This window comes from Ornithodoros turicata, chromosome 9 (genome assembly GCF_037126465.1).
Source record: "Ornithodoros turicata isolate Travis chromosome 9, ASM3712646v1, whole genome shotgun sequence".
Lineage (NCBI taxonomy): Eukaryota > Metazoa > Arthropoda > Arachnida > Ixodida > Argasidae > Ornithodoros > Ornithodoros turicata.
The window spans coordinates 10,836,036-10,860,995 of record NC_088209.1 but is presented as its reverse complement, the minus strand read 5'-3'; the positions used below and the strand labels follow the sequence as shown (position 1 = coordinate 10,860,995).

General features: G+C 45.6%; 1 protein-coding gene across 1 annotated transcript in view; it reads right to left on the bottom strand.

The window, feature by feature from the left end:
* The window catches only part of LOC135369390 (uncharacterized), a 28,437-nt gene extending 9,716 nt beyond the window's left edge, over nt 1-18,721 (bottom strand). The window contains exons 1-3 of the mRNA XM_064602982.1: nt 18,595-18,721; nt 10,371-10,432; nt 2,900-3,004 (exon numbers count right to left, since the gene is read on the bottom strand). Coding sequence (XP_064459052.1) covers nt 2,900-3,004; nt 10,371-10,432; nt 18,595-18,721 — 294 coding nt within the window. The remainder of the gene's footprint in view (nt 1-2,899; nt 3,005-10,370; nt 10,433-18,594) is intronic.
* Between the last annotated feature and the right edge of the window lie 6,239 nt (nt 18,722-24,960).

The following is a 24,960-nucleotide window of genomic DNA, read 5'->3' as shown; positions in this document are numbered from 1 at the left end:
GATGCCATCTATCGTGCGCGGGAGACATGTTCCTTTCGTTTACAAGCAACAGGTGACGTCCTTGAGCTCACCCTGACATCTTCGGGACGCTGTGGTGGACAATACATGGATTATCGCACAACAATCACACACGCTTCTCTGTGCCACAGCGAGCATTATGTTTGCCGTCTTTGATCCTCAACTGGGGATGGTACCGGTGTGGTGCGGAAACAAGATGGCGTTCTTGCTCTCCCGTGGACCTCAGTGTCGATACTCTGAAGCGTAGCTTTTCTAGTGACTCTAGTCGGCCCCACTCCGGACCGGTTTTGGTCCTTTGTGCTCCCCACGTGGATATGTTTTGACGCGCACCGAGCATGGTTCGTTGGAGAGCCGCTAGGATACTACGCGTATCTGAAAAAGGTCAATTATTCATTCCCAGCACTACCAGTTGTGTCAAGGGGTGCTCCAGTGCGAACATTCGTAGAATGCCAGATTCTGTTGCTTTGGCACTATTGTTCCAATTTCCGGCATAATTTCGTGTCCCAAAATCTCGGGATTTCGCGAGGCCAGATCCCGAGATTTTGGGATAATAAATTTCGCATTTCTCGTTAACGCATGTTCTGTGGTACGAATGAAAAGGAACAAACGATCGGAACCGAAGCTGAACCCGAACCGAAAACCGCTAAAAACTTGTAGTTTCGTTCAACCGGAATCGAATTGAACGAATAATGTTTTTTTTTTCTTCTCGCATTGCACCGAACGGAAACTGAACAGAAATAAATGTAGGCGGTTCCCGAAACGGTTTAGACGTAATGTCCGTTGTGAGAGATCGGAACGACGATTTGCACAGCGGATTGAGCTACTTTGCAAAGCAATTTCGAAACCGAAACTGAACAAAAGAAAACTACAACCCAAGTCTGCGCGGTATATTCTCCTCGCAGCTATTGCGTTCATGCAGGTCGTCCTTTGGCAGTTGTAGGCTTCCGTTTGCGCGATTTTTGTCCGTCCAGCAACCCCAAGTTTGAATTTGGGCTGCGTAAATAACGGCCAGTCCCTGAGCAGGATGTAACATGTGTTCACGATGAGTGAACATAGAATGCACAGTGTTCTAAGAAAGGAGTAGCCGGTTCCATCCGAAATTTTGCGCTGCTGCGGAGCTGAACCCGAACAGAACTAATATGCGTGAACTTGAACCCGAGCCGAACAGCAAAAAGTAACGCTTCCGACCCCTGGTCTTACGCATACTTTTACTTTCAGTCGACCCTTCACCGGAAAATATCATTTGCAATCCGAAACCGAACGAACCTCGTCGTTCACGGCACATGCCTGACTCGTGTGAACCACGCGAGCTATAGCCGAGAAAAGCCCTCATTAACACTCCTATGAGGCTACAGAAAATACTGCACAATCTGTCTGTTTCCGCAAAACCTCTTTTCTTTTGATCCTAGACAGTGGTTTTAGTTATTGTGGATGAATAAAAGGTGAAATTCCCTAGAATACTCCAACGGAAGACGCGAAGAAAGCCATGTCTTTTAGCTGCCGCGTCAACGTCGTCTTTTCAACTCTGAACTCTCTTTCTCTCTCAACTGCGGGGAATATCTTGGGACGCATCCACAAAATGTCGGCGCCAGGCGGCAAGGCGAGACGCATACCAACGCAAAGTCAGTATTCCTGCACGGTGCGACAGCTCACAATATCAATACGAGACGAAACTAGGTGAGTTTTATGCAGACTTTCCAAACGAATGGCGCACAGTGCCCAGAGTTGCGTTGAAGTCGGCCCAGGACGCACAGTATAACGCACCAGTCGAGCATACCTTCCTGCTGTCCTCTCTGAACCTCTTCATGCCTGTACGTCGCTCATAGCCACAAACGCGTCGCTGCGATAACACGAAAAAAAAAAGCTATGTGTCCTATAAGCAATAAACCTTGTCCTTGTTTTTCGCATCTTGTTTGGGTGTAACTGACATACGCGGGCCCTGTTTGCCCTACAGCACTTGCTCGGCCTTTCGCCTGATCAGTGGGTCTCTCTGACAGACAGCAAGGCTTCTCTGGTTCTGCTGCTCTTTTTTTCACCATATACACTTTCTGCGCACTCATACCTCAGCTGTCACCCAGCTCGCGGCCACTGGCCATCCTGTTACGCTTCAGTGACTCCTGGGACACGTAGGTGCTCTTGGTAACACCCGCGCAGGCACAATGGTACCCGGTACCCGCTAGTTCCGAGCGGACCTGGATATTCTGGAGCTACCCCATCGCAAAAAGTAGCCCAATATCATGCTCTACGGAGCATCCCGAGCATAGCGCGAAGTCTTTTTGAGCGCAATCGCTGTCAGTCCGAAGAAAGGGGGTTGGAAACCCATATTGCAGCTGAGCGCTAAAAAGACAGACATAAGAGAGGGGCACAACGCATGTGCTAACTTCCAACACTTTAACGAAACTCGTCGCATTGGCTGCTTATACACTCCTGGCCACCTGCCGGTTGGAAACCCAGCGAACAGAGTGATAGTAGAACCACCAGTTATACTGACCAGTTATACTGAAATTGGGAAAGGGAAGCATGATCCCAGCGGAAGCCTGATGCGATAAGCATTGCCTCGTTCTCAAACTCAACAACCCACTTAAATTTTGTAATTTAAAAGCAACCCATTGATAAAATTGGTTGCTGAGTTTGAGTACGTGTCGTGTTGTTATTTTTGCTGTTCCGTGTCTGAGGTTTTATTGTCGTTTTACAATATACCAGCTCGCCTGCACACTTGCACTTCTACCAATAGCGCTTGCACTTTCCTCATCTCGTTTTAGCGTAACCAGCAGCATGGTATACTTGACGCGTAAAGCGTATACTTGAAAGTAATGGATGTTCCGGTACAGAAACAGAAAACCCTGGAAAACTCCCTTCCGGAATACTCGACTCTACGTACCATAGAGTGTCCTGCCGTGGGTGAAGCTCTGCAGAGACTCATGATGGCCTGTTCCGGTGTCCTGCCCACAAAGAGGGAAGTTGTGGTTTCCCACTTGGCCTTGGTCTATATGTAGTCAAAGTATAGGAGAACAACTGATATTGAATATTTGTGGGTACCATCACGTGCACTGAACGCAGTCGATGGTTGCAACTTGCAAACTTAGCCAACGTCAAAGTTACCATGCTAACAACACAGAATTCGCACAACGACTACAAAAGATGGCATAGAGGGGCATCTCAATAAGAGAGCCGCCATGATATGTACAGTAGGCCAAGGGACGGGATCCCATAGCTTTGTGCGAGCAGCATCAGCAACGCGGCATGCATGGCAGCAGAGCGGCTTTCTGCTGCAGCAGTTCTGTTACTGGAGGCGTTCCATAGCCATATAGCCTCGTTTTTGAGTTAGCGGCAGCAATGACGTAGGAGGCGCAAAACATGTTGGCATAAATAGGTATGCATAAATAGGTTGGCAAAAATAGGTATGCAATCCTAGACCATGGGGATGCTGAACAACAACAACTACTTTATTACGAGGTGATGACCGGAGAGTTTCATCGCGAGGGGCGATACTCTACCCCATTGCTAGCGGTGATGCGGGGAATGAAATAATGAGCACCTTCACAATATGACTCGAAGCCGTATGTTGTCCAGAAAGGCGAAAAGAGCTTTGAGGGCAGAGCGTTGGTGGGCTGGATGTGGCCAGGGGCCAAGCAATACTGTGAGAGAAAGGGGGGCGGGGCGAGAGTGTAGCTCGTTCAGGGATCGGGAGAGTAGTGTTCAGGAAGGTTGGTAGTGTGGGCAATGGAGAAGAATGTGCTCTAGTTCTTCAACAGCACCGCAGTGGCTGCAGTAGGGAGAGTTAAGTTGCCTCAAGCGGTAACGCTACTGTGCTGTGGAAGCCACAACGAGGCGCATTCGATGAACTAATGCGGCATCTTGACGAGAGATACGTAGAGGCATGCGGAAACCGAGCGTTGAATCAACTCTGCTCAGTATGGCGAGGGGGTGGGGGGTGGGAATGTCAGCGGACCATTGGCGGGTAGCCAGAATGCTGACTGCTGAAACGCGCATGTGTGTGATGTATGGTGCATTTGTAGCTTATAAGTGACCTTTATTATGTACTGCATATTTACAATTACATAATTGGTACGGAATGGGCGTAGCCAAGAAGGTGCCAGAGGTTCATGATTTTTACGACGGTTTTCCTTTCGGAACAGATGAGGAGTGATCGAGCGAGCTGGTGCCTGGTGATCTGCGGATGAATACGGCACATCCTTGAGGCTGAGGAATAATTAGGGGGATGCACACAGCGAACGGACAAGGCGACACAGTACTCAAAAAGACCTTTGAGACTCGTGCCGTCTTGTCCCTTTCGTTGTGTGTCTATAACTGTAACTGTTTACCTTTAGGCCGGAGTCACACTGGTTATACACGTGCTCTAAACATCTATGACAACATGTCTTCAAACGTGTATGTCGTATGTATAATGCTCGGTTACACTGGTTAGACATTTCTTGTTTGACAACATGTATGATTATACATAGTCTCGAACACGTGTTGCAAAAAGATCGGTCACACTGGTTATATAACATAACTGGAGGAACAGTGGGAGTGACTTCAACCCTGACGTATGGCACACGTCAGTGTCACAGTAACCAACCGAGGAGTTTATATACAGGGTGTGTGCAGAAAAACGTGACCCGCATTTTTACATGTAACTCGTTGTCTACTTAGCCGAGGAACTTCCGGTGGCGCACGACGGCGTATTTATGCGTGCGAAAGCTACAAAAAAATCCTGGAAGCCATACTCAGTGTAAAAAAAATAAACAGAGCGCGAAAACATGCGCTTCCATGCATTAGAATAGGGCGGTCATGACAGTGCATGGTGGTGCATTTCGATCTCAGGAGAGTTATGTGCAGGCACCGCTAGGGGTACTGCGGATGAGCATCCTGTGGGAGGATGTGGGACATCGTTTCGATTTACGCACCTATAGCTCCCCTAGCGGTACTTGAACACAACTCTCCTACGTCCACCATGTTGCCCTTTCACATACACCCTGTTGTCCACCCTGTTGCCCTATTCTGATGCACGGAAGCCGACGTTTTCGTTGTTCCGTTTATTTTTTAGGCTGAGTATGGCTTCCACAATTTTCTGCAGATTTCGCACGCATAAATGCGCCATCGTGCGCCACCGTAAGTTCGTTAGTTAGGTAGGCAACAAGCTATGTGCCTAAATGCGGGTCACGTTTTTCTGCACACACCCTGTACTTTCCATTCGCAGACGTCGCAATTGAAAATGTACGAAGACGACGAAGACGGGGCTGCACTGGCTGATTTTTGATGTCTTTCGAGCTCGCCATTTTGGACGTACGTGCAACACAATGTCGCTGACTCTAACTTACAACTTACTCGTGCAAAATAACTCACGCGCATCACGATGTCGTTGGCACTGACTCGTGCGAACGCAAACTGTCGTGGCGAATACGCCCGTTTATCCAACTTGTCCATCACCGTTTTTCGGCAGTACCCAAATACATGGTCCTGTGTTTGACAACACGTTGTCAAACACAGGACGATGTATTTGGGGATGTTGAGTCAAATGATGCAGCATGATGAGTCAGTTGGGCATGTATGTTGTCAAACATAGTCAGAGCACTTGCTTGTATGACGGCACGGTCACACGTGCTTTAAAACACGTTTTGCCGGTGTATAAACAGTGTGACTTGCCCTGTATGATCCTACAGGTATAAGGGATGTTTGTTATACATGTTCGTCATACATGTATGACGGGATGTTCGTGTATAATGTATAACCAGTGTCAAGTTGGCTCTCGCGGCCAGTTTGACTGACCAACTGTTTGATATGATTTCTCAGTGCTGCTCATTCCTGACCGTGCCGATGGTCAGTTCCTCAAGCAGCAGAACCGACTGGGGGAAGCATGGATTCGCAATGGGACCGGGCTCAGAACTCGCCGATATCGACAACATTTTCCCGACTGCTTCCCGACAGGTGGAGAGAGGAGAAATAAGAGCGTGAGAAAAAATAAGATTCTCTCCCATGCTCCAGACGGATGATTGCCGATTGCAGGAGGTTACGGGCCTGCCGAAGACAATCCATGGGCTATTAAAGGGGTTTGTCAAGCGACGAGGGCTGGGTTGTTCCTCCGAAAACTGACGAGAGCGGGTGGTTCCCCGGTTACGAAGGGCGCAACCTTCCCGAGTTTTGGCACCAAATAATGGGGAGTCACATCTCCATTTTTTTTCCTCCTACCATAACCATCATCAAGATGCTCTCCGGACGCCAGCGAGCCAGTACTCGTAAACGCACAGCCGAAGACGGTTCCGCGCCATTCTTTTCCCGGCTGGCGATTTGCCATTACGTTGCGGTTCCGTGCACTGCGGTGAAGTTCTGGCATATAGGAAGAGTAACCCCGTGCCGCCGAAGGGATACAACCAAATGATTCGAACATCGGGGGATTGGGTGAGAGGGAGCGCGCGCGCTGGGCGCCATTGTGTATTGTTCCGTTGTCGTGAGGAACGGCGTACTGCCACGAAGAAGTTTCCCTTCTCCGTGTTTCCGAAGACAACGAATTTCGAATTCCGAATTTCCGTGTTCTTGAAGAGAACAACACCGAGTACCCACGATATAGGGTTATCCACTTTGCCATTAGAAAAATTTCGAGTCTGTAGATAGTCAAAAGCGGAATTCCATTGCACCTGCACGGATTTATCACTTGCGTTCGAGTGTGCAGAACTGATAATGTTGCTTGTTCGCTTGTTATATATCGAGTTCCTTTTTAGTATTTCTTCTGTCTTTAGCATGCACTCGAGTTCCTTCACTTAACTGCCAGTTGAATTTCATCGCAGGCCATTGGGCAACCGTACGAAATCGTCCTTGCCTTACCTTCACCCAGAGCAGTGAATGCAGACAGTATTTAGGCCTCGGTTAGAACGGTATTCGTACACGTGGTTTGTAGAATGATTGTGAGACCATGAATAGGTTCCACTTTGCGCTAAAACTGAGCTTGTTGGTGACTTCGTTGTTCCAGTAGCACGAAAGCAGAACCATGGAAATTCCTGGAGGAATGACACCGATAATTCACCGACGCGGGACTTGCCACTCAGCTGTTAGTTTGTACCGTTATCCCGTTCTTAAGTTTATCTTGTAGTTTATCACTTTATTCTTTAAGTTTATCACTTAAACTTGCACAACATTGTTCTTAGGGCAGCACTATACGGCTCACATTCTGCTATACGCTCCCTTGCCTATCAGCGGTAGTGCTACACCTGAGCAGCGCGCAGGAAACCGCGCGTCATATTCCTTTTAAGGCACTTAGCTTCATATGTCTTATGTTTTATGTTTGGTCCTCATTGCTGTGACAGACAGTTTTTAAACGCAACACACACAACACTCAAAAAGCAGAAGAAGACAACATTTCTTTTGCAGGCTTGGCTGCTCACCATGCCCTGTCTAGAACACAGGAGTTCTCGAACCAGTGCATTCAAGCACGCTTGTGATCACTGTCAGTGCCTCCCAGGGCCTGACGCTTTCTTCCGATCATCCTTCCTGTGCGACGACGACATTTTAGTGTGAAGAGCCCAGAGTAAATACCGCAATACGCATGGCGTCAAGCAGCGTTTTTGGCATGTCTTATTCTGCAGAATATTTCAGATGTTGAGCAAGGCATCTTAGCACTCCCTGTTGACATTAAAAATTCAACGAGTGCTCTTGGGAGGCGTCTTGAAAGCATCAGACTCACTGACAGGCTCGGCGCCCCTGCAAAGATTCCCCTGTGTGCACCGTGAACAACTTCTGCGGTTTCTTAGCCAGCTTGGTGTATTGTGAACTGAGACACGAACTGGACAGTTCACGTTTTTGCAAGTGGGCTTTCTGCAGCACGTGGACGTTCGTTGCGTCTAAAGGATCTGGATCCGATTGGCAACATTCATGTTTCAGGAGGTTTGTACAGCTGGTTACTTGTCTGCATCCATATAGTGGTCATTCTTAAACATACTTTTGAAGTCCTGGTGTGATAGCATATATATTGCCCTATGAAGTTACAGCGCTTTTTCCGCAGTCATTTATCCTGTTGTGATATCATTGCCCTTTAGGCCTCTTATTGGTGGTAAATACTATGAATCTCTATTGTGCGCTTGTGATATTTTTCTGAAATGTCCCCATCGCAGGTGTGTAACAGTGATATAGTGCATCACGTTTTAATGAAACATTCTTCAGATTGCTTGTGCTTATTGTTCATAAAATTATATAAATAAATCAAATAAAAATAAAAAAACCTACAGCGGAACGCGTGGATGGCCGGGTAATAGGACGCTGCCTGGAAACAGTCGAGAGCAGGTACCGGGAATCCTGATCGGGCCTTTGTCCTCTTTGTGTTACAAAACGTACGTAGGACCGTTGCTGGAAGGCGACACGCGTCCGACAGACCTCTACCGAGAAACGTCATCATGTCATTGGTAGGCAGACTGAAACCAGAACAAATCGGAAGGAGAGGGCTGGGTTCCACGAATGGGCAGTTGTTCGCTGCGTCCTATCTAAAGGAAAGGAGGACCGACTGTCGCGTCCCTTTCAGGGACCATCGTGATCCCTTCAAGACCGTGGCTTTCGGGAGCGACTTTGTTCACCTCTAGCTTCGAGCGAAGTTCAACTCTACCAAAGTGGTGGCGCTGTCGAATAGTATGACGTCATTTGCTTACGAACAGGGAGAGGTCTATTCGCGTGTCATCGGTCCGCGCGGCTGCCAACGGGTTGTGTTGCTTGGGCCCTAGCCCTGATGGAGCCCGATTCGGTTTAGGCAACACTTCACCCGAACTCTATGTAGGGAATATGTGTGATATAGATGTTTCAGGAAGGTCCCCAGCTGAATAATTCCTAAGCAAGTGGTGCTATCGAAACACAAATACCTTCTTTTCAGTGAGCATCCCTGAGATTCTGAGAACTGAGCAGTGACTGGCTCACACCCTCCCCCTTTGCTCTCATTAATTACACAAAAGTCATTACTTTTACATTTTATTTCGGACCTTTCGGAACCACTGTTTTACCGATCGTATCCTTTAGTGAAAAATATTCCAGATAAGCATCCGCATCGTCACTGCACGCTTTTTCAGTAATTAATTGGTTTCGTTTTACACACTTCCTGCAAGGAGCAGCGTACTAGTGCACTGTGTCGCTCAGCTATCCCACTGCCAATTATGTGTTTATCCGTCTCACAATTTCCGTGGTAACTTCGCCCCGAGTTCTGCGAGGAGGACTTCGACGCCCTCGGGTTGAAATAGACGTGGTGTAATGTGGAAAGCGAAGAAAGAAACCCATGTCGGGGACTCCTCAGCAAACTTGTTTAGAAACTTCGTAAATATCGTTTCCTTGCGTTTTGCGGGATTGCTCAGTAGGAGCTCGGCAAAGTAGAAAAAATAATAAGAAAGAACAAAAACAAAGAGCCAACTCGCCAACTCCGTCTTTAAGACGCCAATCGAAACACAGTAGCCCAATCTGGCAACCCAGAACCAGGGTGCATCGATATCAAATTTTCTTAACCTTGAGGAAACCTTAAGGCGGAATCACTTCTTCAGAAATCTACGGGCGATTTTCGTTCGCACAAGACAAGCGAACGCTCTAAACGATCATCATAACATTGGTACTACGTGTTCTTTGACCTTTTCTCTAGTCAATGACGTATGTTTTAGGGGACAAGGTTGACCCGTTGATTTTTAATAAATTAAAGTTTGGTGCGTCTCGAACATGTGCTGCCATCTCGATAGAGCGTCGCACACTAAAACATTTGCGAATTCGCGCTCAATACAAATCAATGTATAGTCGTGGAATTCTACAACGTGTGTCATTGACAAGGGTAATACAAGGAGAACACGCCCGTACCTCTGTTTTGACGATATTTTACCCCGTTTCTGAGCGCTGTACGAACAAACTTTCTCTATTGTCTTGCGAAGAAGTGATTCCCCCTTAACACGAAAGCGAAAACATTCATTGCACAATATTGTTGCAAGGAAGACTTCTACCGACGACGGATGGCTGATGAATCAACTCAAGCTTGTGGAAGCAGCTGCCATTACTAGCACCAGCCTTCCATCACTCGTCTCCACTCTCGTAACTTCCTGTTTGTAAAATACATTTTTTTTTTTCAACAATAAGGCCAAATAAATTTTTTCGCTGGTTCAGAGTCGTCTGTTGTCTGGTGTGTACGGTATGGTTTCCTCAAGCCCAGGAGCCGACTTTCTGCCCCTTCCTTCCCAAGTTCCTCGACCACGGGCACGATACTACGAAGCGCGAATATTTCTGCACTTTTCAAGATCGGTTCGTCCGACTTCTGTCAACCTGTCTTTTCACCTTGTATGAATCCGTAATTTTCCCCCCGTAGAGACCGTGGCGGCAAATCGATATTAAAAGGTTATACTTACACCATCGGGAGCTTTGGACAGGCTGCATTCCAGAAATGTGGTGAGAGTCGATTCATCCATGCCTGAATGAGGAAGAAGCACTCCTGAGACACATACAACACCGAAACACGCTCGTATTCGCACTATTGCTCTATAAGCAGTTACCATGCTGTGAGTGACTGCACGAAAGTTAATGATGTAGCTGCAAATTACAAAATTCCTTGACTGGTAAAATCAAAATAACGAAAGGTTACTTCGTCACTCAACGAATTCTGCTACTCCCATCGTACTCGCATTCTTCCAAGGAAGAAAACGTAAGTCGACACGCGTTAATATGACACTCGTTAGTATGACATCCTCACTTTATGACCAATTTTCTGGCGCACCGTTTATTCCCGGTGGAGGTCCTATGTAAAGGCCTCTCGTTATTATGACAACTCGATAATCCGTCTATGACCAACATTTTGTGGACGAACTGGGAAGAACACGTGTATTCTCATCCTCTGGACCGAAAAGTCCAGTGGCACGGGAAAACATACCCGCGGTTAATGCCAAACTCACGGCACCGATTCTACCGAATCATCCTCCTGACCCACAAGTCCAGTGGTCCAGGGATGACCTACGCGCGATATCTATTCGCCATCGCCCGGGCGATTGAGTCACCGGAATAGTTTTTCAAGCAGACACTTTTAGCAGATTTCTTTCAACGATCAATTGTAAAGAAATTGTAAGGTTGCAGATATTCAATCATTCAAGTTCAAATTCATCAAGTGTGTTGGTAAAATAAAATAAAATAAATTTAATTGAAATACTGTGCCTGCAATATCTGCGTCTTCAATAAAGGAGACAGAGTGAAAGAGACTTCCTTTATGAGGGGCTTACCTGGAGCACCATAGATGTTGCTCGTTAATATTACAATTCGATTTATGACCAAAATCCGCAGGAACGGCCTTGGTCATATAAAGAAGGGTTGACTATATTCCCCAAATAGGTTGCCTACCTAATCATCATCTTCAACTATGTACAGTCGTAACGATGTCTACAGCCAACAACGGCACGCTGTTATACAACGCCCGGTATCAGTACATCTAATCGCGTCTGCGGCGAGCAATGAATAAAACAAAAGGTACTATTAATTAATACATTCATTTAAGTAGCGACGTAATTCACCGTTTTTAGTAACGATTAAAATGAGCATCCAAAATGCTCGCATACATTTATAAAAATCATTCTGAAACTCGGGAAGAAGATGCGGTATAGGGCTTGAGATATTTTATGAGAAGGCATCAGGTTGATGTACCAAGATAAATAAATGAAATATACAAAAAATGTACGTGCACATGACTGGTCGATTCAATGTGAGTCACGAAACCGCTGTTGCTTTCAAGGATTTAATTAACAGGTGTTTCCTTTTTCTTCTTTTTTTCACTGCACGGGAAGCACTAGCTTTTGCGGCCCTTTTTTTTTTCATTTCATTTCATTTATTTACCCGAAGAGCCTCAGAAGAGGCATTACATCAAGGGGGTAAAACATGCGCCCATAACCTATATTCGAGCACTAAACAAAAACTCTACTTCACACAAGGTAACAAATTCATCATGATTGGTAACAGTAGCAATATGAGAAGGTAAGCTATTCCATTCTCGAATACCAGACTGTAGAGGAGAGTTGAGAAAATATTCGGTAGATCCAAATGTCGACTGAAGTTTAAAAACATGATCAACACGGCCAGAGATAAAGCATGGCGGCCTTAAATATGTGGACTCTATGTGGAATAATTTATGCATGAATGACAAACGTTTGATTAAGCGTCGGCCTTAAATATGTGGACTCTATGTAGAATAATATTTGCATGAATGACAAACGTTTGATTAAGCGTCTATTCTCAAGAAGTGTGACGTTATTTTGCTGTTTTAATGCCATAATGCTTGTAGAATTATCATGGATATTAAAGATAAATCGTATAGACTTATTCTGTATACTTTCTAGTTTTCCAATCAGGTACTTCTGTGATGGACTCCAAATCATGGATGAGTACTCTAATTTCGGACGAATAAGTGTTTCGTACGCGATTAACTTAATTTCGGGAGGTGCCAAGTATAGCTTACGTCTTAGAAGACCATGGTTTCGTAAGGCTTTTGCGCATATGTGATTAATATGGAAATTCCATGACATATCATCGGAGAAGTAAATTCCTAAATATTTGTAGCAGCTTACTCGTTGGACGCAACAATTTGGCAGGAAGTACAGATTCATCTTGTGCTGGTTGCTTTTAGATATGGTCATATGCTTGCTCTTGGACGTGTTAATCTCCATTTGCCACTTCTTGCACCAGTCCACAATATGATCTAAATCAGACTGCAATATTAAACTGTCATTTTGATCACTAATTTCCCTATAGAGTACAACATTATCTGCATAGAGTCTAATATGAGCGAATGTCATTTCGAAGATCATTGATATAAATTTGAAACAATATAGGATCTAAAACAGAGCCCTGCGGAACACCCGACACAACATCAACACTCATCATGTGAGTGTTGATGACCCAATATACATCGGTTCCTACAGCGCAGAAAGGTACATATCCAGTCAATGATACTAGCATTGATTCTTAATGCTTTTAGTTTATTTATGAGCCTCTGATACTGAACACGGTCAAACGCCTTCGCAAAGTCTACAAATATTGCGTCTATGTAATGTTTGTTATTTAATGCAGTGAAGAAATCTGAAACAAACCCAAAAAGCTGTGTTTCACATGTTTTCTGTTTTCTAAACCCGTGTTGATAATTGCTTAACATGCCATTGGAGTCGAGATATTTCATTATATGTGAGCAAAGTATGTGTTGCATTATTTTACAAACTACACAAGTCAGGGATATCGGTCTGTAGTTCTTTACATCAGATTGTTCTCCGCCTTTGTGAACAGGGACAAGAATGGCATGTTTCCAGTCCAAAGGAATTTCGCAAGTATCTAGCGAAAGCTGAAAAATACCTGATAAAATCTTGCTCGAAACATGTTTGGTAAGTTTCAGTAACTTTATTGTAACTGTGCACTAGAGAAAGGCAAAAAACAAATACTTCCGCCAGGATTTACCTTCGCTCCTTATTCACAACCCAAGGAGATTCTGGAATGATATATCTCCTGTTAAGGACAACGGATCACGTAATCACGTAATCACTAACCTCCTTATCTTTCTCTATGCTTGCCAATTCTTGCCTGTTGTCCCGTTTCGTCCACGTGTTCGTGAACCTTCCATTTTTCTGTAACCGGTCTGTAGCCGAGATCACTACGTTCACATAATCCCCTCCACACTCTAACAAAGCAGCCATTCACTCCGGCCGTAAAACCCCGTACGGAACCTTTCTTCCCTCCGGGCTGTTGACCCACAATTCGCATGACCCTTTAAACACGTCACACCTAACCCTTTAAATACCATGCCAATGATGAGGACGGTGCCCAGAAGAAGAACAGTCTCTGTTCGAAATATCGGCGGCTTCTGTCCTGAGGCAACTCCTTCCTACATTCTACCGGTTCGCTGGATCTCTACCTGGCAAGATTGAAGTTCGCTTTCTATGTTTGGTAAGACAGTCTGAATCTTATCTACGTCTCTTTTTATTATGTCTATGTCCTTTTTCACTGCAATTATGGCTTCGATATTGGATTCGAGATTTGTCATTCTTTCGGTTAAATCATTGACACCTTTCGCTATATCACGCAATTTCAAAGAATTTTCTCTTTGGTTCTTGTTTACGTTAGAGGATAAAGATTCGATTGCCGCATATAGCTCCTCATAATCAGAAGGATCTGGGTTCAGTTCCACGTCTCCAGATAATAAAAGCAAACGGCTAAGGGGGATGGCCAAAGCAACATTGGTGGAGGAATGACGGACAGATAGTAACAACAGGACAATATGCACAAATTCCCCTTCAAACGGAAACAAATGCATTAAGATACGTCCACAGTTCAACTTTAGGCATTCAACTTGCGTTTCCACTTTTCAACTCGAATTTGGCTTCGCTACTCTCCAATCATCGTCATCAAATAAAGTTGTGTGTTTTCTTTTTTTTTTTTTTTTATTGTTGCACCTACGATCGTTGCGCGCAAATTGTTTGGCCGGAGTCCAGCACATTTCCACTTATTCGTTCCGCACGAACGGCTCTGGCGGTTTCATCACAACGCATGTAACTCTTGAAATAATCTCGCTTCGTTGAAACTTTATAGCCACTGATAACACTGCTGGAATAAACACATAAGGACTGAAAATAAAGTTGTTGTTGTTGTTTTTCCTGGAAGAGACCGACACGCGATCTTACGCAATGCAAAGGCCTCATTAAATGCAACCCGTCAAGTACTTGGAAATGCCCTCGACGTACGGGCTGCATGTGTAGCTCTTATTTTTCTTTTCTTTTCTACAACACACTTTATACTGTTCCTACTGCGTTGTTCTGGTTTTGTGAGGAACAATCGATATTGCGTTTTGGCTCTCTAGCAGCATCTTTGACAACTACAACAACAACAATAAATGAAGAAAAAGCCATGATGATATGGGATGCTTCCCCGTCTTTTACGGTGTATTCACATTCCCCAGAATACTCCAGCGGAAGATCGAAGAAGAAAGAATCCGAAACATAAAGAAGGGAAGCGTGAAAATGTCATATAGCTTTCTGCTGTCACGTTGGCGCGAGCGCTCAACATGGTGCTGGTGGGTGGTGGTCAACGTCGTGTCTTCACGCCACAGCCGCATATTAAAAGTTAGTCTGGCCATTAATGAGTCATACCTATACCTGAATCTCCACCCACTTTTTCAGCTTTCCGACCAATCAGGTCTTGAAGTATGGGGCGCTATCAATCAACCTATCCTCACTCTTTCTCCCTGTACCCAACATGGACAGCGCCATTTTGGGTGACAAGTGGATTGGATGGGATTGAAATGGATACATCTTGGAATCTGCAAGTCTAGTGGATTTTTTGTGCAAATTTGATGAACGTCACCTAGGGAGCGTAAGGCACGTCGGGAATTGTCGTCTGCCTCCGTTGTTGTACCGCTGCCGGCAGAACCACCTGCTGGGACACATTCTGTTGTCGGTATGATTCTTAAACAAATCTATATTAATAGTTCGAATATAAAGGCAAGCATGTTAATATCCATGAAATCACGAATATATGCAGCTAACATGGAACCTGTAGATCTGATATCTGTATACAAAAAGTGTAACACGCTTTCCAGAAAATCAGTCATGAGAAAGATATGAGATGGTTTTGAGATTAATTTTGAAGTTTTACCGTTTAGTACGCGGGGAAGTTTCATCACTGCTCGCAGACGACGGTGGTTCGTTTGCATGGCTACGACCGCTGAAAGCTCGTTCGTGGTTGGCCACAGCCGTTGAAAACACGATCCTGAATGGCAGACTATTACTTGTTACTTCACGTCGTGGAGCAAGCAGGCTTTCTTTATCTCGGTGGTGTTGGAACTGCTAACTGTGGGGAATATCCTGCGACACAGACACAAGGTATTCCGTAGCAGACGACACGAGCTGGCGGTGTCGTCTGCTAAGTCGCGGGGTACGCCACTCCAAATAGTGCTTACATAGGCATAAAAATTATGCGTGTGTAGTATAAAATGTACATGTGTAGATGTTTCAGTTATTAGCTCCCCCTGTCCCCAACTCGTTCCTGCTGTCCTCTCTCCATCTGTCCATATCTGTACGCCGCTCATAGCCACAGTTGCTTCGCGGTGCTAGCACGGAATAAAAAAGTTGCTAGCTCATGTGTATTTTAGTTACCGTACTACTTGAGCTAAATGCCGACATTGTAGCTCTTTGAACCTGGTGCCCTCGTCCTTGACACGTATACAAGTGGGCCCACATCCTCGGTTGAGCCTGCACAGTTGATGACTCTCTGTCCAGGTGGAACAGGCAGATTTCCGCCAGCAGACCAAAAAACAGTTGATATGAAATACATAGTAACACTTACTTTTTTCCCTTTTCTTTAATTGCAAAATATAGGACATGTTTCGTGACTACTGGGGCTTTTGCCTCTTTCAACTACCTCAACTGGTGACTTCAAGCATATGTAACACCATAGTATAAAGTGGCAATGAAGCAGGCGAGCTGGTGTCGTTAGTTTCTGTCCCCCAGTCTCTCGGTTGATTATGAATGCATTACAGAGTGTTGTAAAAGTGGTTAAACAACAAATCTGTTAAACTTGCAGAACACTCCTACAGAATACGCTGCATTTGAGTTTGTGTAGGCATGGTTGTTGTTTATGCTAACTGTTCATATTTAGGACGTGCTCAACACTGAATACCTCATAAAATAAAAACACATGCGTGAAACATATTCTTAGGCAAACAATAAGTTCTTTGACGCAAGGAAATACGGCCAGCCCGTCGCGTCTGTAGACCAGAATCGTAAATCAGAACCGTTTGAAAACGCGAAGCTGCTTCGAATAATAATAGTAATGGTGAACACGAGTTGAAACAAGGTAAAACAATACATTAGACCATCCAGTCTTTTACATCGATAATTCGTGCAAACAAATCGTGCAACAAAACGGGGTCAGCTTCCAAATATCACAGTCGCACTTCGCAACGCACTTGGTTTGTTGTCAGGTGCCAACACGTAAATATAATTGCAACGCCAGGCAACCACCAGACACTTTCCATTTTTGACGACGACACAACCAATAGAACGTCGCGGTGAATCGCCAGAGGCCCCACGTATCTCGTCAACAAAATCCTCATAGCCACAGAGATGGGTACTCGCGTTTCCTATTGTAAACGGCCGCGTCGAGTAGCGCCGAGGACACGCCAGACTCTCACTGGCTTCATAGCTAAGGACATCATACCGCCGGAAGCCCCCTGGTCTCTGCCGGTACCGCCGAGTTTTGTACGCCTTCCAAACCTTCTGGAAAGAAGAGATCAGGTCCCCCCTCAACTCCTCCGAGCCCATTTTCATGCTCTGGTAGACGAGAAGTTTACGTTTACGGCAGCATATACCGATGGCGCATCCCGAAACAACAAGTCCGCCTCAGCATTCGTCATACCATCCGAAGGCGTAGTGCACGGAAGACGCCTTTCACATCCAACCTCCTCCAGAGCTGCGGAACTCCATGCCATTCTTTTCTTTCTACAACACATCGCTGATTTTACACCGCGGGAATGGGTAGTCTTCACAGACTCCAAATATGCACTTCAAGCAATTGAAAATTCCGGCATACGAGGCCCATCCGCGACCCGTAGTCACTGATGTGTTAATGGCTTACCACACTATCTACGCAGCAGGTCACAGGCTAGTTCTCCAGTGGGTTCCAGCCCATTGTGGTGTCGTGGGGAACGAGCACGCCGACAGCGCCGCAGAAGCAGCACTCTCGTATCGGAAACGGATCAGTATTATTCCGCTGAGAGGAGACCGCCGTTCCATTCCGCGAGGCCACAGTTGCAGAACGGTGAAACCTCTAGGAACAAAGCTGCTCTGCCCTCGGGTGTGCTAGGGGCGTATACATTAATGATTCTGCCGTTTTTTTCGTACCGGCACGGAAGTCAACACTTAGGAATTTACCAGCTCTACCTTCAATAACATCACCAAATACAAGGCCGTCTAAACTTCGCCTGAACATCAAGAAACACTCACCCGATCTCCCCCGTGAGAACACATAAAATATGCCTCAGTATTTCGCGAACACCCCACGCGCGACATGTAGTCGCTCAAGGGATGATATCTTGGTTTCCTGTATAGCAACAATGTCTGACTTCCTGGCTTTCGCGAACTGTAGCACGTAAAAACTTTTTTTTTTTCGGCTACAGAGGACACTTAAATTAATAGTGGCATTTTTTGTACCTTCTATGTCGAAGAATGACGATTGCGCCGACCACGCCTAGGTGTCACTGCTGTCCACTCTGTGGCTTCACTTCCACCACAGTCATTCAGGTCAGCGGAGGCCCCATCAGACTTCATAGACAGCGAGATAGAGACAAGATCGGAGCTGAAGCTTCCCGCTGTTTCGATTGAAGGGCCAGTTGAGGTCCTTGTTGGCTTCATGGCTGCTCCAGCTGGCGACGAATGCCTCCTCTTTGTCGGTGCGTCCTCGCTGTCCATCACTTCAGCCGATTATGAAGGACCCATGAGGTCTCGGCTGGTGACATTATGCTCCCCATCAACAGGTGCAGTTCCTATAGTCCTGTAGCAACTACAGGAGCCTGGGATGCAGCTACTGCTTCAGCTCTGCTGATTTCCTTGCTACCTTTACGACTGTCACAAGGCATATCCGTGTTGGCCAATGGATCTGGAGGGCGTTGCTCCTTCACGGCGTCGGCTTGGTCTTCGATATGGTCCATAAAGTCGATATCGTTGTCTGGAATAGCTACCATGGCCGCGTAAGACCTCGGGCAAAGTGCTTTCTCATGGCCAAAGCGCCTACAGGAGCCACTATGGGGTACACGGCATTCGCGGCGTATATGGCCTAGATGTTTACAGCGCGTAGGCAGAGTTTCGGGCCCTTCTTTACACAACACAAGCACTTGACAGCCACAGATAGTGATCAAGTGCGGAACATCCATTGGTGTCATATCCCTCTTCAAGCGTAGCTTTACAGAACGAGGCAGTGTTTCGACATTGCCCAACTCAGGGTCAGACAATGTGATCTTGCTGGTTTCTGGTTTGTAGCTTCCAGCACAACACATTGCTTTCCTTTTACAGTGAGCCTGCTGTGCGACATGAAGGCCGATTTAGCTTCTGAGGATCTGAACTGCAGCAGCTACACATGATTGTATTGATATTGATCTAGGTCTTCGACGTCGCTAAACTTCAGAAGGTGTCGAAGAGCAAGCTTGTAGTCAGCTAACGTTGTAAGGCCTACCTGAGACATCCCCATGCAAAACAGCACAGAGGCTCAAGTCGAGAGCAGACGAAAAGCGAGTCAGAATAATCTTGTAGTCAGTAGGGATGTCCATTGGGGCAAGCCCACATCGTGGCTAACCTTTCCTTTCTCTTTTTTTTTACTTTGCATTAAACATATCCCCCCCCCCCCACTGGGGCAGATGAACTTGAAGAAGATACAGCTAGAAGACGAAAGTTTAGATACCTGGCTCGTGGCCATTGGAACTCCGGAGCTCGGGGTAAGCGCGACCCCCATGCACGAGCACCTCGTCGCCTCTCCAGTGACTTCCAAGGGTGCATAATTTCAAGGGACAAACACGTACACTCTGGCGAGGCGTGTAAGCTTAGCTCAATTGGTAAGGGACCTGAGGGGGCTTAATCGCTTCATCGTCGTTACGGTCGTTACAAGCTAACGAGTGGCGGGAAATTCAAAAAGGAGGGCGGGAAATTTAAAAAGGTGTTCACGTGATAAAACACGTACACGGCACTCTTCGCGCGATACGTGAAGGCCGTGGTACACGTCACGTGCAATGTGTCACGTGCCCACCTTTTTGAATTTCCCGCCTCTCGTTAGCTTGTAGCGACCGTAACGACGATGAAGCGATTAAGCCCCCTGGACCAGTAATCCAGAAGATGTGGGTTCGAGTCCTACAGCTGGCTAACCGTTTCAGTGACTTCCTTCTTTCATCATTAATTTCTTAAACACTTGAGACTTTGTACGTACTTGTCCTTTCTATGTGTTCCAGCCTCAGAACACCAATTCCCATCATGTTCAGCTGAGACAAGTTATAAAACATTGCCACATTGCTGTCGCACTGAAGTGTAGCATCCCGTCGTAGACTCTCGAGGAGCGCCAACAGCGCTGTGCTTCGCGATGGACCGTTCCCATATTCGCGTCGCCCCCGGCGGCGGAATGTCGAACGTCGTGCCTTTCCCCCAATAATGGTGACGCTTTACGAACTGGCACGTACATTGCGTGGGAAAGTACCAAGAGAAGATTGGAAGAATAATGCGGAAAGAGTGAAAGCGCATTGTACTCATTACCAGACCTCAAACGTCCGCGTAATCTTCAAACCGATTATCTCTCCACAATGAACATGACAGTCGCCCGCAGGTGGGTCTATGGCGATGTTTTCCGCTCAAAAATGGCGGACTCAAGGGCGCTGGGCATGCGCATACGCGTTGTCGGAAATGGTTCATTAAAACACCCCGCATATCTTACCAATTTCCTCCTCTGGAAAGCCTTAAAATGCTGGAGAAACAGTTTCATTCATACTTACTCACTGAATTGGAACTCGGTGATCCCGTCAACCCTAAAGCCATTCATCGCATCGTCACTCTTTCACGAAATTTTGCTGCCTCAACCATAAGCTTTCCATCCCAAGCCACATGCGCACATAATATAGCTCACGGTATTTCTAAATTTCGCCTTGCTCCAACGATCACCTCGATGAACAACCCTACACCTCTTAAGTCGAACTTGATAGACAATTTCCGCGGCCACCAATAAATACAGGGTGTCCCAGAAAACGTGTCATGGAATTTTATTAAAAAGCTACGCTACCTAGAATCATGCGGTCAACGGCATTTGTGATTACTCGGTTTTTGCCACCTCTTCATGTGCACGTCATGTAATCTGAGTTTAATTATGTAAATTTTTGCGAAACGAACTCGAAAATTTGCCAGGTAAAGGTCACTGTTTTACCCCACCAACATGAAGAGGGTGCCGAATTTACTCAAATTCATGATAATTGAGAGTGATATTCAGGATCTTTCCTATCGGGAAAAATAGCCGAACATTATGCTTCCCGGGGCACTTGAGTAAAACGCGCGAGGACTTTTCGAGCGCAATCGCTCTCGGTCCGACGAAAGCTGGTTGGAAGCCCAGCCCACAGAGTGATAGTAGAACAAGTGACAGTTCCTGAAATTGGGAGAGGGAAGGTATGGTCCTAGCCGAAGCCGCACGCGATAAGCCATGTTTGTGTTATGTCTTTCTACCATGCCGGCGTGGGCTGGAATTCCAACCTTCTTTCGTCAGACTGACAATGATTTCGCTGAAAAAGCCCGTGCGCGCTATTCTCTGCGAGCTCCGTAGAGCATGATTTTCGGCTATTTTTTCCGACGTGATAGCTCCTCAATATTCCTGTGAATTATCATTAATTTGAGTGAATTCGGCACGCTCTTCACATAGATGGGGTAAAAAAGTGGCATTACTTGGCAAATTTCCGAGTTCAGTTCGCAAAAATTTACATAATTAAACTTCGCTTACGTGACATGCACATCAACAGGTGGCAAAAACCTTGTAAGAACAAATGCCGTTGACAGCATGACTCCATGTGGCGTAGTTTTTTTCTATTAAAATTCAATGACACGTTTTCTGGGACACCCTGTATAGTCTTTGCTGCTTCATTAACTACCTGCCCGATATGGATACCCACAGCTTGCTCAAAATTTGGACTACTTATTCCGAAATATTTTTTGAGGCATAAACACAGGGTATGCAGGCACTTTACACTCAAAAATTGTACGTTTTATCGTTTCTGTGCGACTAGAAAGCGCGCAGTTCCGTCTACGAGTTTTACCCCATAAATAAAATCTGTCTTTCACAGGTAGTACACCATGCCCTATTACACATACACTAACCATAATATATACAACCCTACAATACTCTATACAATAACCATTTCCTTTTTCTATCCAACCAGAAGCTATTCAGTCTTCTCTCGTATTATCTGGGAAGAGGAGTTCTCAAGTAATTCTTTCCTCAAGTCCTTCCTCAAGTATTTGTGAATTTCCACGACCTTGCAATCGGCATAGTCCTTATTGTTGTTCACCTCTTTAAGCTGTACAAGAGCCTGTTTCGCTGCTTTATTGTATAGTCTTGACCGGTTTTACAGACATTGGCACGCTATGATCAATGGTCTCTTGTCTAAAGAGTTTTATGTTAGTGCTCAGCCAAAATATCGTTAACAGTTTCCCGAAAGTTTTCTGAGCGAGAATCCTGTAAGTTCCATGTACCGCGTATGCCTGTGCCAAATGTCGAAATGTCCGAAAGTTGCAGGCCACAATCTTCTACCATCTTTAATTTCTCTTGCGCCACCCACTAAATCTTTCCACTCCAAATGAAGCTAAAACAACGTTTCTCTACTCCTCGACATACATTAATGTGTTTGATGTGAATACCGCCGAAGAATTCCAGATGTATTGGCATCGGAGCGGAAGACCAGCAACACAGTCGTATGTGCAACTGCACAAGGACGAGTGAAAACTTGCCCACATCACATGAATGCCCACTTCACATAAACATGAGGATGAAACAGCCGCTGAAAACCACAAGCGACTGTAATACCACGCTGCTAGCAGTCGGGCCCGAAGAGTAATCGGCAGATCAACAAATTTAAAGGGACTCTGACCAGAAGTTCGACAAATATTTCGTTTGCATCTATTACGAAGGTATAATATGCCTCCAAGCCACACGCGAAATATTTTGGCTGTGCGCGGAGGCAAAGTTTGCCAAACAGGGAGCTGAAAACCGGCTTCGCCTTTCCTCCTCAACTCGCGCAATCGGGGCCGAAATCTAGCCTCTTTGCAGTGGACATCCGCCAATTTCCGTGTGCGTGACGAAATCACGAGGGCCACGTTTCATTGGGCGCCCGGACCGGAAGTTCTGTTGTTAGTGAGTTTGTGAGAGCGCCGGCATCCGTCCGGAAAGCGATCTTCAATATGGACGTCGAAGGCAGAAATGCGGAGACTTCGAGCCCGGAACTTCTTTCTGACCTTTCTGCGATCGAGACATCGAGAAGAAAATTCTGCGTGCTGAACAGCTCGGTAGGCTTTCGAAACGTCGCCGATGCCGCGAATGCGAGACGAAGTTATAGCTCTACGAACATCAGTTACAGATGAAGCAAACAGCATGAGTCGCCTGTCTTCAGGTAAGCGATGAGCTTTTTAACGCACACTGTGATCGAACATGTAAACGTTCTCAGAAATTTCGTGTTCTGATATCTAATGCGCACTTGCTGTTCATGGTGCTGGTGTGGCTGGTGTGTCATAATGCCGAAGGAGATCGAATGCTTGTGCTGCAAGGAGCTCGAAAACACTGCCGAATGACTGCAGTATGAGTGCATTACAACCCACAAAGATTTCCAACTTCTATTCTTCAATATGACTGTCCTGAAGGTCGCATATTGAACTCCGTGGGCAGCGCGAACCTATGAGCGACTGTATTCACAAGTAAGTCACGTGTGTCCTTGTCGAACGATGTTAAAATTTGGGCGCCCAAAACTGGTTTGGTCCTGCAATAGAGTCGTTAAAAACTCCAGTACAGGGCGCAGCACATAAAAAGGCTATACAGTACACGACTCTGAACTGGAGAAAACCAATATAGGCAATTTTGTAATTGTCAGTGTGCTGTGTCCTGAGTCACGTTTTTATGTATTGCCCTGTGCATAAGGTTTTAGCGTAGGTTTTTAGCGATATTGAGTGTTCTTGATTGTCGAATCAGTGAAAAGTAAAACAATTTTGGGTTCTAAAAGAACACAGCATGTGTAGTAATGTACAAGGTGTGGGCAGGTAAACTGCAGTTACTCTCAGGTACATGCAGAAATGACAATGCACACACACTGTACTGTAACCAGTTACCTATTTGCCTAAACTATATTTTATGTACATCTGTGTAGACGATGCAGATACACTGCGTATCACCAGTTTGCAAGGTGAGTATGGCACAAGCTTGGAAAAAACAAGATCATGGTCATCCCAGCCTGTGCAGTGAAGAGGGTCTGGCAAGCCTTTCCCACAGAAAATGCCACAGGCTTCAAGTACCCAAGATCCTAACTGGGGGTACCTCTTCGCACAGCTCGTCTATCACATTTAAAATAATTCAGCATCTGTATTTAGGATGATCTATAGCTCTCAGGATGATGCATGGTTCATGAGTTCAACACGTTGTGTTGAAACACAACACTAGTCCTTTTTAATGAGTCTTGCGGAACGATAGATGAGCACTCCTTTCGTGACATTGTGTACCATTGCTACAGTGAACAATTTCTTGAGCAAGACTGATGAACGAACAAAAAATAGAGTCTTGTCTTCCAAATATGTATGTTCCTTGTAACTTCCGTATTTGTTAAGTGACCCATGTTGATGTCCCCCCTCATGTAATGCCTGCAACGGCCTTTGAGATATATTCATAAATAAATAAATATCAAAACCGGAAAAAGATGTAACACGTATCCTCTCTTTGTGTGAATGATACATAGACATTCTCAGAAGATTTGTACATAGTCACACTTTGCCTCATTTTGCATAAAGCCTAGTTCCACCTCTTACATCATCTCCACATCTTCAATCTCCAAAGCAGTACAAGGCTAAAGTAATCAGCTACTACATAAAAAGAAGGAGGGGAGCAAAACAAATGCTGGCACATCTAAAATTCAAAGAAACCCTGGTACTTTCACGGGGCTACTCACGGCTCTGGTAGATGAATTCTGTTATTTATAACCAGGTACCCATGTTCTAGTAATCTAGAAAAAGCCTTGGCTCTCTTGGAGGAAATTCCTAATGAATCTGAGTGTCTTTTGTGGAAACAGGTTGCAACTGCCTTTCTATCCACCCTTCTTAGTTGCCCTAGCAAAAGGAAATATGTAATGCTGTACACCATATCTGATGCTAGCACACTAATTGCTTTGAGTGTTCTCAGGCTTCTGAAATGGAGCTACCTCGTACATAC